The sequence below is a fragment of the Gopherus flavomarginatus genome, chromosome 1, assembly GCF_025201925.1.
Source record: "Gopherus flavomarginatus isolate rGopFla2 chromosome 1, rGopFla2.mat.asm, whole genome shotgun sequence".
Lineage (NCBI taxonomy): Eukaryota > Metazoa > Chordata > Testudines > Testudinidae > Gopherus > Gopherus flavomarginatus.
This window is the reverse complement of record NC_066617.1, coordinates 268001502-268018632: the sequence shown is the minus strand read 5'-3', so window position 1 is coordinate 268018632 and position 17131 is coordinate 268001502. Positions and strand designations below refer to the sequence as shown.

Genomic DNA, 17131 nt, shown 5'->3' with positions numbered 1-17131 from the left:
CAGGCTGGACTAGCAGCCCGTCATCAGTTCCCCGTGCAGCAGCCACCCAACAAACTATCAATTGCTGGGCAGTTCAGGTGTCCCTCCCCGTACTGCAGTGTGCTGCGCCTGCCTTCTGCCTTGGAGCTACTCCTGGGAGCCTCCTGCTTGCTGTGCAGGGAGTGGGGGGGAAGAGGGGTGCTCATGTCAGGGAGTCCCCCTCCCCTCACTGCTGTATCCCATCTCCACAGAGCACGGCGGGACAGGACAGGGCTCAAGACAGAGGGATCTTGCTGGCAGCAGCTGTCATCTCAACTTGCTGATCTACTTAAAAAGGCAGTGTACTTAAAGGGGCAATGCACATCTCTCTCACACACACATGGTGTGTGTCTCTTTCTCTCTCTCTCTCACACACACAGTGTGTGTCTGTCTCTCTCTTTCACTCACTCTCACACACACACACACACATGCACCTCCCTCCCAGCAATTTGGAAAATGAAGGGAGTGGTGCACTCCAGGGGGATAGCACAGGTTCATCATCATGTTCAGTTTCCATAGGGAATGTATGCAGACAGTGCCATGCATCTATTGTGTCTCTTCCCTCCTTGCATGCTGCCTTGTAGTGTGTGAGGCTACATTAACAACGTGTTAACTCTTGAGGGCTCAGCCGAGTGTTAATTCATCATTTAGCAGCAAGGCATTCCCTGGGAAATATCCCACCGTTCCACCCTCTGACTCCACCACCTCAACCAAGCTTCACAATCAGCATTGCTATGTACAGTATTAAATTGTTTGTTTAAAACTTATACTCTGTGTGTGTGTATATATATATATATACATATACACACAGAGAGAGAGAGATTAGATTAGATTAAGATTAGATATAGTTTTTTGTCTGGTGAAAAAAATTTCCCTGAAACCTAACCCCCCCATTTACATTAATTCTTATGGGAAATTGGATTCACTTAACATCATTTAGCTTAAAGTAGCATTTTTCAGGAACATAACTACAACGTTAAGCAAGGAGTTACTATACTACTGTAATTCTCTAGATACTGCCAAACATATTTCAATTATTAACCCCTATGGCAAATTCCAGAGAATTGAAAAGAAAATTATATTTCTATAGGTTTTTAAACTGTTTAATAAAATTGAATCCCTCCTCTAGAATTCTGTACACTGGTTGCAAAAAACCTGTAGACAGGATATCGTTTTCTTTTTGAGTATAGGCTCTGTGCAGAGAAGAATGAAGGTGTGGCTAAGCAGTCCTGAAAGACTAACCTTTGGAGCAGTCATGCTCAGGAGGTTTGAACTGAATTTTATTATTTTACAGTCTTTTTGTTGTTGTTTAAAGCCAAACTCCAGGAGAAGTTGTTTAGACTTAACATATTATGTGTACTGAGTCCATAAAGCAGTTTGTGGAAGGTGCCTGCTCACCATCCGTTTGCAGAATCAGGTCTTAAAATAGTAACAACATCGCTTTTTGAAATGATGGTGACTTTATTAAAAAAAAAATAAAAACATTTCAAAACAGCAAGTACTACACTGTTTTGTATTGTCCATTGAAATTGTTAATAAAATAATGTTCCTTTTATTTTCTTTTACAGGGATTCTGAAGATAGGTAAACATTCCTAAAAATGACTGTATTTCTTCCTGTTAGAGTTCATCTTTGGCCTGTAATTAAGAAGGAAATATATTAACTACTGCAGTTTTAATAGTCAATATAGTCTTGTATATCTTGCTTTAATTCAATGATCCTTTTCCTTTCTAAAGAGACAGAAAGGAACAGTTCCTCTTTGGCCACTGTTTCAGCCCAAAGATTCAAACAGTGGCTGCAGCTTCTCCATGTCCTTTATTGGCCACTGTATCCAGGTAAGTGCAGGTTGGTTTGTTTCCTCCCTCTACCCTGGCTTATTTGTGGCTGATAGACACTCTTTGAAGTATGCAGGGTGAAGTGGGAGGAGGGTCCTGAATGTTTGCTGTGTCCTCAAACCTCCACTCACAACAGGGTCTATGAGATACAGAATTCCTTGTTTGTGCCAGCCACAGCTGAATGGGTCTGACTCAATGAATTGGGATATGCTTCAAAAAAAACTTACTATAAATTAGCTATTAATTTTTAGAGCCATTTAGTTTAATCTTACATATATTTATTTAATTTTGAAAACATGTGACCACTGAGGCAATCCATTTTCAAGGAAATTATTCTCACTACTAGGGCTCTTATTTATTCTACAGGAATTATGAAAACATTCTTTCAGTGGTTGGTTATCAGCAGTTTTACAAACCAGTAAATTTAAAGTAATAGTACAAAAATCCAGAAAAGATTAAATTAAAAATGGAAACCTTGACACTTCTGGCTTTTTTTGATTTCACAGACAAAATTATTGCCTTTCTGAAACTCTTCTGTTCTACTACTTTTCTCTACCTTGTGGCGTTGCCCCAGGGATTTCACAGGAGTTAGCTCTCAGTTAACTCTGTTTTTCAGCAGCAGTTTTCAGCTGCTTAGTTGGTGCAAATACACAATTTTAAAAATAAAAAATAAAAATACAGACAAGCCCATTAGTTATCAGAATTTGAATGAAACTCATCTTGAGCCCTGATGATGTTGGGTGCTGGACACATTCAGCTCCCATTCAATTAAATAGGAATTGAGGACATTCAGCATCTTGCAGGATCAGACCATTGTTGTACAGACCATACCTTCTTTCTGTGGCAAGTACATGGAAACAGGTCATCGTCAGGCTGCTCTACCTTCTCCATGCCATCTCTGATTTTTGGCTCACTCACTTGTAAATTGGCATATTCCTAATTCAAAAAAGAGGAAGGTATTCTTACTCTATGAATGGCCTGTAATATCCACACCTCAGATCAATAATTTTTGTGAGAGCTGTCTTGCCAAAGAATCTTCCATTGCTCTCAGAAAAGCCCACCATATCACAGAGGAGGTAAGCTGATACTTAACTGCTGTCAGAGATCCCATGTGGTGCCTCACTGAAGTGTCAAAACCTCAGTGCTAATACACAGACATTTTCAGGTATCAGAGGGGTAGCCGTGTTAGTCTGGATCTGTAAAAGCAGCAAAGAATCCTGTGGCATCTGAGGAAGTGGGTATTCACCCACGAAAGCTCATGCTCCAAAACGTCTGTTAGTCTATAAGGTGCCACAGGAGTCTTTGCTGCTTTTACAGACATTTTCAGCTGTGTCTGAGGATAGGAGAATGAGTCTATGCTCTTAGATCTTTGCTGAGTGCTAGTGTGAGGAATATGGGAACATTTTCTTGTAGATTAGACTGAGATTTATGGGAGCTGGAATGCCTCTCTCAAACTGCCACTCTAACTTTAAGGGGATCTGTTAGGGCATAAGCGTCACAGAATGTCCACAATCTACTTAATGTTTCCCATTGTTACTCTTTGCTTTGTGACTTCATCTCTGGACTGGCTGATCCAGTGTCTGTATATTCTTAAATGCTTTCTACATAACTTCTTTTTCCTAATAGTCTGATGTACTGACCTGGAAAAGTTTGAAATAATAACAGAATACATGATCTCCCATGAGGTTATTTCTTGCAAATTCTTGCCCTGTTTTTGCAATATTCCTTGCCTGTCAAAGAAAAGGAAAATCCTGAAATAGGAACATTTCTGGAGATGGTAGTAGAGATTCTGAAATGTAACACAATATGTACAGTTTTAGTAATTAGACATCCAATTTTGTAGACGAGTGTTTAGGTACCACCATGGTGACTGCTCCATAAAATAATAAATAAACCTTTATTACTGATAACATGTGAGGGAGACTGAAAATTGACATATTCTTAATGTCGAAAGAAAGGTGTTCTTACTCTGTAAATACATCTTTAATTTATCAAAAACTCAGATTAATTTTCAAAGTAATGGCTGTAGAAGAATACGCAAGCTAAATATGCTTTGCTTCCCCATTGGTATAATATGCGACACTCATTCTTAAGACCTGCTAATGTTTTGTTTGTTTTTAAACAAATTAACTTGTATTCACCTACTTTTAGTTTGTCAGGAAATGTTTCTCAGTGTGTTAATATAGATTTACCTCTTCATCATGATCTTTTGCCCACTGTAGCTTCTCCAGTAGGTCACTCAGGTCATTTTTAAATGGAATGTAGTGTTTCCAGGGCTGCAGCTCATTATAAAAATGTTCATAGTAGAAGGAGTCTTGCTTCAGTACTACACTGTTTCCTGCTAACAGGTAAGGCAATCTGTATGCAGCCACTGTACCATCAATATTAATTTGATATTTATACTGCAAAAACATACAATAATTGATTAATAAACATATTAAAAACAGGTAGTAGGAATTGGTTTTGTGGGGTTTTATTCTGAGAATATTAAATGCAGGGGGCTTGTTCATTTTAAAACATGCAGATTATGCCAGACAGGCATTGCATTATAGGTAATCTTTATTGTTAATAAGCAGATGAGATTAGTTCCACTAGCTAAATATATTGTATTGGGAGAAGTTATGATCACCAGTCAGGACAGAAGAACAATAAAATGGAATCTAGAGATTAGATTGGACAGAAAGTTCCTATAAAACCTCAAAATCTAAGTCAAATCTGATAATCATAAACAGGTTGTGCCTGAAAAGTTAAGTACTTTAATATATATGTATTATATGTACAAAGACGGTAGGCAAGAGGAGGAAAATTCTCAAACACTGGTGAGTTAAGTCTGCAAGAAGGTCTAAAGAGCAATTTATGTCCTACCTTGAAAAAATCAAAAAATGAAATATGCTTCACAATGGGACCATAAAGGCTTTCATTGTGTTTAAAAAAGAAAAAGTTTGTGAAAGCAGCATCTATGACATCCGGATATTTTCTACTGAGTTTTACAAGTTCAAGCCTCTCTTTGCGGCTGTCACGTCCCCTCCAAATTGCTGTAGTATTCTTGTCTTCCCAGGGTGGCCCAGTGTTGGCCTGCACAGACATCATGTCCAGGCTGACTCTAGATGTCAGGAGGGAACAAGTGATTTCAGAAAAGAGGACTCTTGACGTTTTTATGCACCAGTTTTTTAAAATATTATTGTAATACAATTCTGGACCCGATTCTCCCTCAACAGTTATACACCACATTTCCACTGATTTCAGTGGTGTTATTCAAAAAACTCTACAATCTAAGAAGACAGATGACATACAAAGGCAGGGTTATAATCAAATAGATGTTTGTAAACTTTTTGTGATTGTAATAGATAAAATAAATGCAAACAAACGCCATCTGATTCTCAAGCCACCATTCATTAGTTGATATCTTACAGGCATCATGCCACAGGTGGATCTTGAGGAAAGATTTGAAGGAGGAAGACATTAGTGGCTTTGTGGGTCAGTGCAGAGAAGCATTTTATGTGCCAGAGACAGTATGGAAGAAAGTATGGAGATGGCTGTGTGTGAGGCTGACAAAGGGTGGATGAGGGTGCTTTCTTTGCCAGAGTGAAGGAGACAGCGAGAAGGTGCTGCAGTAGGAGATCAGAATGCACAAATAAAGAGAGACAGACCTGGGAAGGGTCTTGATAAGGACAAGAAGGGTGAACTGAATGCAGTGAAACAGTGTGAGCCGGGGGAAGGATTCAAATGGATTCAGAGTCATGGACAAGAAAGATCATCTTAAAAACTGGCTTTGTATGGTTCTGAACAGGCAACATAGCTGTTAGGGATGTGGCCGCCTCAGTGCCGAATAGAGGGGAATAATCACTTCCCTCAATCTGCTGGCAGCGCTCCTACTAATGCAGCCCAATATGTCTTTAGCCGTCTTGGCAACAAGGGCACACTGCTGACTCATATCCAGCTTCTCATCCACTGTAATTCCCATGTCCTTTTCTGCAGAACTGCTGCTTAGCCAGTCGTTCCCCAGCCTGTAGCAGTGCATGGGATTCTTCCGTCCTAAGTGGAGGACTCTGCACTTGTCCTTGTTGAACCGCATAAGATTTTTTTTGGCCCAATCCTCCAATTTGTCTAAGTCACTCTGGACCCTATTCCTACCCTCCAGCATATCTACCTCTCCCCCAGCTTAGTGTCATCTGCGAACTTGCTGAGAGTGCAATTCATCTCATCATCCAGATTATTAATAAAGATGTTATACAAAATTGGCCCCAGGACCGACCCCTGAGGTACTCGGGTATCTCAGAAATGTTATGGAGAGAGAAGCAGCAAGATTTGTAGAAAGCCTGAATATGCAGGGAAAAGTTGAAGACAACCCTTCCCAGGATATGATCATGAGTGGTGGAGAGACAGATGTCATCAGTGACAAAATACATTTTTTAGTGTTTTGATTGGACTACATTTGGTCTCTGGTTTCTGATATAGGACATTGAAGGAATACAACAATTATGTAAAGGATAAAATGGCTAAACTTAGACATTCTGTATACCTTATCTGGTCTAAAATGGTGTCTCAGTATCAACATAGAAATTCATTTGAGTAAATACATAGTACAACAATTATTGAAGTATTGGTAATGCAGGAGTCTATTGGAAGCCCATTCATTCATATTTAGTGCTTTGTGAAAAATTTACATAGCTTCTTACCGGCCCATAGTTTCTAAGACTGAGTCCGTCAAATCATAGGTTGGCATCACAATGTCTTTCGATTCAGTGGATCCACACCATGAGAAGATGGGATGAAGGTTCTGAGTAGATTTCTTTTTCTCTAAAGGCCAATCCCCTAAATTAACAAAAAACTCTACGTCTGGCATTTTCACCTAAAAGAAGACAAATGATAGCATTGATGTGTTAGTGTGTATTGTATGTATTAATACATAGGAATAAACTTTTTTTTCTTGATCAATATAGTATTTGAAATTATGTACAATAAGAGAAGTCTAAGGGAAAAGTAAGGTTCAGGGCCATAATATATTCAAAAACTATAACAAATTGCTCATCACTCTTCAGGCATGCTGTTCACAGAAATCCATGTTTTAACTATCTCTATTATCAGGTCAGAAAACAAAGCAGCATTATAACAAATTAGTTTTCAAAAGGAATCACATAAAAGCTACTCATCTAGATATAACAAAGCATCCTCTCTCCTTGTTCATGATGCTCAGGTCTTCGTATATATTCCAAAATCAAAAAACTCCATTTCAAAAGCTATTAAGGTTGCAAACTGACAGCAGTGTAGTTGTACCATGCCATTTACAAAATCTTACATAGATGGAAATTAATACTTAAGGACACAATCAATTTTACATTGTCTACATAATAAAACCACATTAGTCTTATTAAATAAAAGATATACCTATTCCATCATTGTACTATAATGTTAATTCTGACTAAAACTACTGTTCCTTCATCAATGATCACAAAATATAAACAAAAATATCTTCTAAAAATGGATAACAATTATCTACATACACATTAATTACCAATATTGATCAAGTCCCCAAGTATATATAATATGCAATTATAAGCACATTACTGCCTCTCCATAGTGTGTGCATATGTAAAACTTTTTAAAAATACTTTGTTGTTCGGACCAGCAAGGTAATTAATTTCATTGTGGCTCATCCACATTGCAACGTCTTGATTCCTCTGCTGTCCAAGCATTAGAAACATTAGGTTTCTGACTCAACTTACATTCAGAGACAGAGACAGAAACTAATCCTCTGCCAGATATTAAGTAGGGTTTATACACCCTCTCCTATGGTTGAGAAAGGACAGCAAAGTTTATTTTCTCTAACTTGATGACACAGGGAAACCTTTAGCATTCCCTGTTAAGAACAGGCAGAAAAGCATGGACGTTCTAGAGGTAGAGAAACAAAGGACCAGTTCTTATTATCAGTTTACATACAGACACACAGGGTTTTATCTGGCTTTTATTTAAAAAAAGGGAATCTTCACTTCACAGAGAGCCTGGAAAGGCTGTAATCTTTAGGAATAATCTCTATGAACACAATGCCATCTACTGGTTCTATTCGATAACTGTAATGGACAAGCTATAAACTACATATTATCAGTGTTTACATTTTCAGACCACAGAGTCATTTGGGGGCTAATTTTCTTCTTCAACACAATAGATTTTTTTTGTTCTTCAATCATATTAGCCAATGGAAAAGTGGTATAGAACTGAACAGAGATGAAACAAATAGGATTCTCTAGAAATTTAATTTTGAGTATAGTTGGGTCTGGAAAACCCCCACTGTAACCTAGGTGCTTGTTTAAATTATGGCAGCTTCCCCTGGCTGGCCTGTGAGCAGCAGTGTTGCTCAGATCTCCACAGTATTATGTGCTGTGACCCCACTCCTGCTTCCTCATCCATGCCCCCTATGCAAGGGCTTACCAGGCAGTCCTCAAAAGATAGCATGTGGTAGTGCTTTGTGGTTTCTCCACTGGGGGACATCTTCCCCAGCCTCTCTTTGTCTCTGGCCTCTTTCCACAGTATATAGAATTTAACAGAGAATTATATAAATTCCCTGAGATTTGTTTAAATCATCCTACAATATGTATTAGCAGTGAAATAATTGTCTGTTAAATCCTATCGGATGGTTCACAAAGCCTATGGACAATTGTTTTCTATTAAATCCTATATGGGTCTTTGTCATAAGGTCTAGCTACCTAATTAATATTTGAGAGACAAGGTCGGTGAGGTAATATCTTTTATTGGACCAGCTTTTCCTGGTAAGAGAGAGATAGAGCTTACATAGAGCTCCTCTTCAGGTCTGGGAAATGTATACGGAGTGTCACAGCTAAATAGAAGGTGGAAGCGATCGTTCAGCATAAGTAGTTAGCATGTATTGTAAGAGACCATTCAAGGTGAAGTGGCATCTTAACATCTCTGCAGTCATAGGACAAAAAAAGGGGGACTACTGGGTTACAGACTGTTGTAATAAGCCACAAATCCAGTGTATTTATTAACTCCATGATTTTCAATGTCTAGCAAACTTAATTTAAGCTCCCAGGCTCGTCTTTTGAAGGTGTTGTGCAGGTTTATTTGAGGACGAGGACTGAGACGTCAGATATGGAGTGATCTTTTTGTGAAAAGTGTTGACCCACAGGTTGATCCGAGGAGAGAGTCCAGAATACATGCCTTAACACACTCTGTGTAAACTCGAAAGCTTGTCTCTTTCACCAACAGAAGTTGGTCCAATAAAAGATATTACCTCACCTACCTTGTTTCTCTAATGTTCTGGGACCTGCATAGCTAAAACAACATTGCAGATAATTAACGTTTGTAAGTTACATTCTGCAGACTAATCAAAGAGCATACCCGAACACCCAACTTCATTAGGAACAATCCTGCTAGCTTATTACTTATTAATGTGAAAGTAATAAAAAATAAGAGAACAAGAACAGTGGTATTTTCTTTATTGCTGTGCAGGCATCAACCCTGTAATAAAGATTTCAGGGAAATTTTTGCTATTTAAACACTATCATATACAATATATAAGACTAATATATACTCACTTTTCTAGTCAAAGAAAGTAGTATAGCGTCCATGAAAATCCTGAAGCCTACATGCTCACCATGGGTCCTTATATAAACCTAAAAATAATCCAAACATTACTGCATTAGTGTTTTTGCTTGGGGAAAAAATACATTATTGGAGCTTTCCTGTTTCACAGTAAACAATCAGACAGATTGTATGGCTTCACCTTTATATAACTTCAAATAATTTTGGGAGGCCTTGGAATGTCCTACCTCTCTGATGAAGCAAAAAAGGGGGCACACATTTTTTGTCCTTTGCAGTCACCTTTAAAAATGATCCCCTGTAAACAGAAACTCATCACTTTCAAGCATGACTCTACTGCACTGCTTTCGCAGATTATGTTCATGGCAAACAGACAAGCTAGACAAAAATATAAAATATTCTCTCTGGAAGGTTGCGATGTAACACTACTTTATTTCTAGGAATCCAAAACTTTAACACACAAAAGAACCAAAAACAGAGAGAAAGAAGGCAGGCTGCACAACTAGAGAGGCACAACCCACCCTGCCTTGTGCTAGGTTGGTTCTTTGACTGACTGCACAAGATTGCACATTTCCCTATATAGCCCCCTAATGTGCAAGGAGGGCAAGGAAACACCTGACATTTAATACACCGCTAGAAGCTCTTCTGAAATTAGTAGAGTTTTGTTAGCAAGAGTTGAGGATTCTTAGACCACCACACCATACATAACTGATTAGTATTCAAAACTCTTGTAAAGCGTAGTGGACAGGAAACTGAACTGAGAGTCAGGACATTTGGGTCTACTCCTAACTCTACTATTGATCTGCTATGTGACTGCGGGCAAAGTAATTTGCCTCTCTGTGTTTCAACTGCCCCATCTATAACATGGATGTAAAACACCTTACAAAGGAAGGAAGTATTGAGTTCTACAGATGAAAAACATTATATAAGAGTTCAATATTATATTTGAGGGATAATGAAGCAAACAACTGAAGTGTGAGAGCTTCTCAAAGAAAAGGTCAAAAGAATCCTTTATAATAGAAAGTGTTAACCAGCCTAAATATATAACTAGCTAGAAGCCTCCTTTTAATACTTCAGCTAAATCACATACTGTACCTTGTTATCTTTTATGGTATAGTGACACAAACTCTGTCTTTGTCCAAACCGTTGTGGAATTTCCTTTGCAATCTTATCTGGGTCAACAGTGGGAAAATGTGCTAGGTCTCTCTGAATCTGTGGAATGGCTTGAGGGCAGCTCATATCTTCCAGCCATGTAGTGCTGTCTTCGCGAGGGCAGTCACAATTCTCATGGTAAACAGGGCCTGTTATATACACAGCAAATTTTTAGATTATTTTAATGTGCAACACAGACAAGATATTGAATTCAGAAGTTAGTTACTCTGGACTTTGAGACAAATTCAGAGGTGAATCAGTATAATATAAGTTACACTTTGTTCCAACCTTCTTAGCGTCAGGGCTGGCACTTCCATTTAGGCGCCCTAGGCAGTCGCCTAGGGTGCCAGGATGTGGGAGGGTGGCATTTTGCCACCCTCGGTGGCAATTCGGCGGCGGGAGGTCCTTCCGCGCTCTGAGTCGTCGTTGGCAATTCTGCGGCAGGTCCTTCACTCGCTCCAGGACCTGACGCCGAAGTGCCTCGAAGACCGGGAGCGCGGAAGGGCCCCCCCGCCATAGAATTGCCGGGAGCGTGGAAGGACCCCTGCCTAGGGCGCCAAAAACCCTGGCGCCGTTCCTGCTTAGCGTGTAACTTAGACTCTTAGACCCTGGTGTACAAAGGGGAAATGGAACAGCATAACTGTTCTGACATAATTTAGCTATTCTAGAATAACTACCCTGTGTGGATACTCTGTTCCAGAATAAAAAAACCTATCTCCTGCCTAAGGCCCAGAGTTATCCTCAAACTAGGAGAAGATAGGCGTTTGCCTGCCTTCTTGCCTGATGTGGGCAGAAGAGGTGGCAGGTCCCTGTTCAAATCCCTTGTATTTATCAGGTGACAGGGGACCTGAACTAGTGGTATCTCATATCCCAGTTGAATACCCTAACTATTGGTCTAATGGTTAAAAGGAGGGCTTGGTCCTCCTAATTGTCATTTTGTGTGGAGTTAGGCAGCCTCTGAGCATGCCTACCAGATTGGCCACGGCAGGCAAGGTTCGCATGCTTGTCTTTCCCAATCTGTGGATCACTCTGGGCCCTAGGTGGGAGATAGCTGTCTGGATGCCTTGAGTGAGGCAGCAGTGTACATGTTCAGAGGCAAAAACATAGGCACCTAGGGAATTTTTACACAAAAACTTAGGTGCTGAAGGTATGTCTATACAGAGATAAAAAACCCATGGCTGGCCAGGGCAGCTGAAAAATCACTGTGCAGACATTTGGGCTTGGGCTAGAGCCTCAGGTCTGGGACCTTCCACCCTTTCAGGGTCCCGGAGCTTAGGTTCCAGCCCAAGCCCAAATGTCTGTCTACACAGCAATTTTTCAGCCCTAGAACATGAGCCCAAGTCAGCTGATCTGGGCTAGCCATGACCATGCCGCAGGCTTTTATCCCTGTGTAGACATAGCCCGAGTGAGTTTAGGTGTCTTCAGGGTTCAGGGGAAGCTGAGTGGGGATTGTGGATTGCAGTAGAATCTAAAACTGGGAGTTGAGTGCCTAAGTACCTTTGTGAACCTAAGCCTCAGCAACTTGCAGGATCAGACCCTAGGACTGTAAAGCATTTTGGGCTACAGTTTGTATAAAAAAAAAACCCGCTATGTAAAATAAAGTTGTATCGTGTAATTCTTCTTTGTACCTTTTAAAATATATGGAGACTTGGCAACATGTTTGTTTTTGACTTTGATTTCTATCTTCAGGTTTTTGTAGCTTGCATACATTCTGTACCTCACAATGAAGGAGCCATCTTTTCTGTCTAATATCTGCACTCCTATCCGAGTGAACTGCTCATCAGGAGCAGTGATCTTCACCTGGAATGCATTTGTTCCTGGAGAGAAAGTAAACCTACACAGGGAACAAGTACAGTTGTGATTAAAAAGTGGCTATGTAACAGTTTTCTTAGGGTCTGATCCAATGCCAGTTAAAGTCAGTGGAAAGATTGTCATTGACTTTAGTGAGAGCTAGATTGTGCAATATTTCCAAGTGCTCAGTGCCCAGATTTTCCAAAGACTTCAGCTCCAATTTCCAAATAAGGCCTGGATTTTCAAAAGTGCTCAGTAGGCAGCAGCTCCCACTGCAGCACCAATGGGCAGATTTCAATAGACCTTAGCACCCAATGTACTGAGCTCTTATGAAAATCTGTCTTCTTATTTTGGTGCTTAAATGAGAGCCAAGCAGTTTTGAAAATCTGGCCGAGTGTGAGGTCTGAGCCCTTCTGAAAATTCGGACCATAGTGACTCAACAGACCATTGAGACGTCCTGCCCCTGCAAATGAACTAGTTCAAAGGCAAAGTACCTCCTTGCCCAGTGACGTTTCTGCAGATATGAGCTTGTGAGGTAAATGAGCTCTTCTGATTCAGCACTTCTCTCCCTTCTGGTATTATAAATGAACAGCAATCCTCCCATTCTATGGTCTTAAAGTGCTTCCTCCTACCAGGGAAATAGGAGTGTATTACTTTTGTGGGGAGGAGGGTGAAGTGACTCTGTCAACATCACATGGAGAGCCAGTGGACACATGGAACCCACCATTCCTAGCAATAAGTCCTATGTATTAACCACAAGACTATCTTTACAGAGGTTCCTTTTCCTTTTTCTTTCTCTCACCACTCTCCCTCCTTACCAGCAGGCCCTTTCTCTCCCACATCCCCTTTTCCATTGGTCCTCTTCCTGGTATGGTAAAGTCTCCCTCTCCCTCTTTCTTTTTTCTTTCATTTTTTTCTAACCCCACTGATCCTGTTTACCTCACAAAAAAGAGCAGTATTGGCCACCTATTCCTCTTCACTTCTTGCCCCAATTCATAGAGGTGGTTGTGGAGCAGCAAGAAAAACAGGAGGTGGAAATCTTGGCTGCCTGCTCAGAAGCGCCAGGAAATGAGAGTAGGAGCTGAAGACAAAAACTTTTCTTATTACCTGCAGCACTACTTATGAGTGACATTTCAACTGGCACGAGTGACCAAGTGACTGTGCCCTCCAGATGAGTGACACTGAGTAGGTATGGAAACTGTAGGAACAAGTTTCACTTTGCAAATTTTACACTTTGGTAACTTTACAGCTACTGAACCAAATGTCTTCAGATTTGGCTTGCTTTGTAGGTCTTATGGAAAGATATACAGTCTTTAATAACAGATGTGGGGAAAAGAATTGAGTACAATATCTAAACATTTGAAGATAATCTCTTGTTTATACAGGAAGTCAGAATATCTCAAATATAAATCTCAAGATAGAAACAGAAGAACTTTAGGAGTGTCTCATAAAAAAAATGTTTACGAGATTTTGCTCAAACTTTAAAAAGAACTTCACAATGTATAGACACCAAATCTAGAAAAGTTCAGCCTAAAGAGTGAATGGCTTGGAAAGTTATGAATGCAGGGAACAGTTTTACAACTGTAACAATGGTATGTGCTACCAGGTATTAGACCAGATTGTCCACCTCCACTTCTTTGATCAAATCTATGCTGTGTATGAAGGATGGGAGCTACCAGAGCTAAAGGGGACAGCTTTCCAGCATCATCCCTTCTCAGTACCCCACTAAGATACTAGGAGCCCTGCAGAGTGTGGGGGTTTGGCTAGGAGGCATTTTCTGTCTGTGACAAGGTGGCAACCTTGCAACCTTCAGGGAATCCCCTCATAAGATAATGCTAATCTCACTGTTGTTACTTTACATGGATTCCCCACTCTGTTGAATGAAACTGTACATCCTCCTTGGGAAGGGGTATGTGGATAGCAACCTGTAGGGATGCCATGGCAGCTTGGGTCCTTTAGAAGCTGTGCTCCTGTTAAAGAAGGGGAAGGGTCTGGGAAGCAGTGCCAAAGCATATAGACTCTCTGTTCAAATGGATCTGGCCTCCTCAGATCTTAGGGAATTTGCAAGTGTAAGGGGCTGAGGAGATTTTCAAAGCAATAAATGACGTTTAGATGCCCAACTCCCACTGACATTTAATGGGAGTTAGAAAACCAGCTGCTATTGGTGCCTCTGAAAATTTCCTCCAGTCCCTCTGCCAGTTCCATGAGGGGATAGAGGAAACAAGCCCTACCTCTTCATGGAATATTTTGGTGAAAACGCCACAAGTGGCAAGTCGTGGGTTTTCTGTTCTCTGCTGGGTTTTTCCTGTCTAGAGATGATCTACCTCACTAATTTCAATCTTTGAATTAAGTTTAGGTTGTCTCAAAACATTACTAGGTTTCTTTAATGTTCTATACAGTATTTAATAAGCAATTATTTTAAACGGATTCATAGATCTGATACCTACATGTTTGTGGGGATTACTGGTTTGTGTGACAATGGAAAGAAGCAGGAAAGTCTAGAGGTCACACCATAACTTAATCTGACCAGTTTCTTATATATATAGGCTTGACAAGGGAGAATTAGCTGTAACTTGTTTGCTGGGCCAAGATGCTTTTATTTTGTCTGTAACCCAATTTTCATTTCCTTTCCCCATCTCAGATCCTGTATGATGCCTGTGAAACTTGAGGTGAATGGCAAATTTTATATTAGGGCAATGGAGCAGGAGATTTTGAAAAGACCGCCATAGGTTTTTTAAACTTATATTATTTTTTCTTACTGTGGATAATATCCCAGGGAAGCTTAAAAATAAAATCTCAGGGCCAAATTAATGCTGGTGGATGGGGGAGAGGGGTGCAACTCAAATTATGTCTATGGAATCACAGTTTTATGTGCCAACAGGGATCCTTGAATCTTCATTGAATATTTTTCCTTCATGTATTGCACAAGTACACTGATTTCCAGGAGTAAGGTCTGCTGGAATTCATTTAATTAAAATAACATTTTGATACATGACAATTAAAGTTTACAAAGAGATATAAGGCACAAAATATAAGTCAGATTTGGGGCCTTCAGCATTAATATCCTTTTCTGCAAGAAAGGCAAATTAAGTAGCTTTCTTAATTAAATAACAAGAGAGTCAATATATACAGGCATACTCATGTGGCTCTGAAGAGAGGGTAGGGTCAATTCTACTGGTGATGAACAAAGCACAATGGAATGTAATATAGATGTGAGGGGTCTGGCTCTGCAGTGTAACTGGAGGAAAAATAGTAAAAGTTATTTTGTCAAAGAAATTCTGTAGGTATGACTTGGACCCAGATCCTCAGAACACTTAAGCATGTGTGTAATTTGAGTAAAGTTGCACAATGCTTAAATATTTCTGGGGAAAGGGCCTTGGGAATGCCAGAGAAAGAACAGTCATTTCTAATTTTAAATTCAGATACGGTGGGAATGAGAGCCTCGTGAGTATTTAGACCTGTGAAGGAAAAAGGGCCATTTTTAAACTCGAACATCTTTTTGGCCACAAACACAATTTAAAGTTGCTGTGATAAAGTGCTGTCATGCTTACCTCTGCCCTTCAGTGTCCAAAGCCTGAACATAAAAATACCGAGCAGGGAGGACAACATCTGCTGTCAGACCAGGTCCCCATATTAAACTGTTCTCCGGACTCAGCTGGTTTCCTCCACCCGAGACAGTGAACACGGGAATGGTTCCAAGCGTTAAGTAACAAAGCAGCCAAATGCTAAACATTTACAAGATTTCCTCCTCAGGAAAAAACACAAACAAGACGACAGGCCAAGCTGCAGGGAAGGGGTAGAAAACGTGTGCTAAAGTGTAACTTGTGAATCAGTTACGGCTGCAATAACATCTGCTCAGTTACTCATCTGCCTTGACTTAGCGTTAGCTTGTTTGTTTCTAAGAAGTCTTGAATATTTCCACTTTCCTCCTAAGCAAACTACAAGGGAGAAGCCAGTTAACTACATTAGTTACCACAGAATAGACACAATCAGGAGCTGCTGCCGTGTCCCTGTTTCTTTGTCTCTGTGTGTATCGATTCTTCTGCCTTTAACCCTGGAGCTGGAACAGCATCTTCGGGTTAACCCTATCGTCAGTCTCAGCGGGCAGGAGAGGAACGGGAATTGTTTCATTGGTCCAACAAAACTTCTTCCGAATGAATGATGATATTGTCTCACTTCCCAGGCTGAGCAGTAATGCTGGGAAATGTAGTCCAGCAACAAGAATCACAGCAGCCTTGTACCTCACCACTGACACTCATTACCAGTATGGTTTGGGCGGGGGCGAGAACCTTCAAGCTATTTCAAACGAGTGCAGACATTTGCAGCGTACTGCAAGTACAAGTTTAAATGGGACACTGTCAGCTTAAAACTTATACTTCCGTCTGAAAATGTACCTGTTATTGCCTGCGAGTAACACACAAGGTTACAAGTGAAAGCTTTTTGAAGTTAGCGTTTTCAATTTGTCTACTTTATGTATTTAACATCATATTGTATGTACATAGCTTCTCTGTTTCCTTTATAGTCCATAGTTAGAGCTAGATCAACTTATACTCAGTGCTATGACACTTACATGTAGGTGTCCTGCTGCCTAATGGAATCCACAACCCCGAGTTAGGGATGCACAGGGAGAATTAGGTGCCTAAGAATGGGATCCACAAAAGCCAGCAAAGCTGAGCAGGGAGCCACCCAAACTAGTCCATGGAAAAGAGGAAACGCCCAGGAAAGTAGTTTTGCCTACATCCCATCTCCTCAAAGGGACTTAGGTGCCTATCTCTGGTT

General features: G+C 40.3%; 1 protein-coding gene across 3 annotated transcripts; it reads right to left on the bottom strand.

Annotated features, from left to right (window-relative positions):
• Nucleotides 1-1541: 1541 nt before the first annotated feature.
• On the bottom strand, nucleotides 1542-16490 carry POGLUT2 (protein O-glucosyltransferase 2). 3 transcript variants are annotated; one of them, XM_050949338.1, is made up of 10 exons: nucleotides 16326-16490; nucleotides 12190-12395; nucleotides 10505-10710; nucleotides 9406-9483; nucleotides 6532-6704; nucleotides 4718-4955; nucleotides 4045-4254; nucleotides 3493-3582; nucleotides 2684-2788; nucleotides 1542-1654 (listed from the first exon to the last, which is right to left on the bottom strand). In XM_050949338.1, exons 1-10 carry the CDS (start codon nucleotides 16481-16483, stop codon nucleotides 1637-1639), a joined length of 1482 nt encoding a protein of 493 aa, XP_050805295.1. In that variant the 5' UTR covers nucleotides 16484-16490; the 3' UTR covers nucleotides 1542-1636. The 3 variants fall into 3 exon arrangements, with proteins under 3 accessions (XP_050805295.1, XP_050805287.1, XP_050805302.1); XM_050949330.1 differs by having other exon boundaries at nucleotides 15904-16411; XM_050949345.1 differs by lacking the exons at nucleotides 12190-12395; nucleotides 16326-16490 and adding an exon at nucleotides 15904-16051.
• Nucleotides 16491-17131: the final 641 nt, after the last annotated feature.

What these genes read in the sequence shown, in the direction of transcription:
- POGLUT2 (XM_050949330.1), bottom strand. Translation starts at nt 16,085, where the DNA reads ATGTTTAGCATTTGGCTGCTTTGTTACTTAACGCTTGGAACCATTCCC. An exon ending in TTGGACACTGAAGGGCAGAG is followed by an intron (nt 12,396 to 15,903) that starts GTAAGCATGACA and finishes TTCCCTGTGTAG; the next exon opens with GTTTACTTTCTCTCCAGGAA. An exon ending in GTCTTAGAAACTATGGGCCG is followed by an intron (nt 4,956 to 6,531) that starts GTAAGAAGCTAT and finishes CCTGACATCTAG; the next exon opens with AGTCAGCCTGGACATGATGT.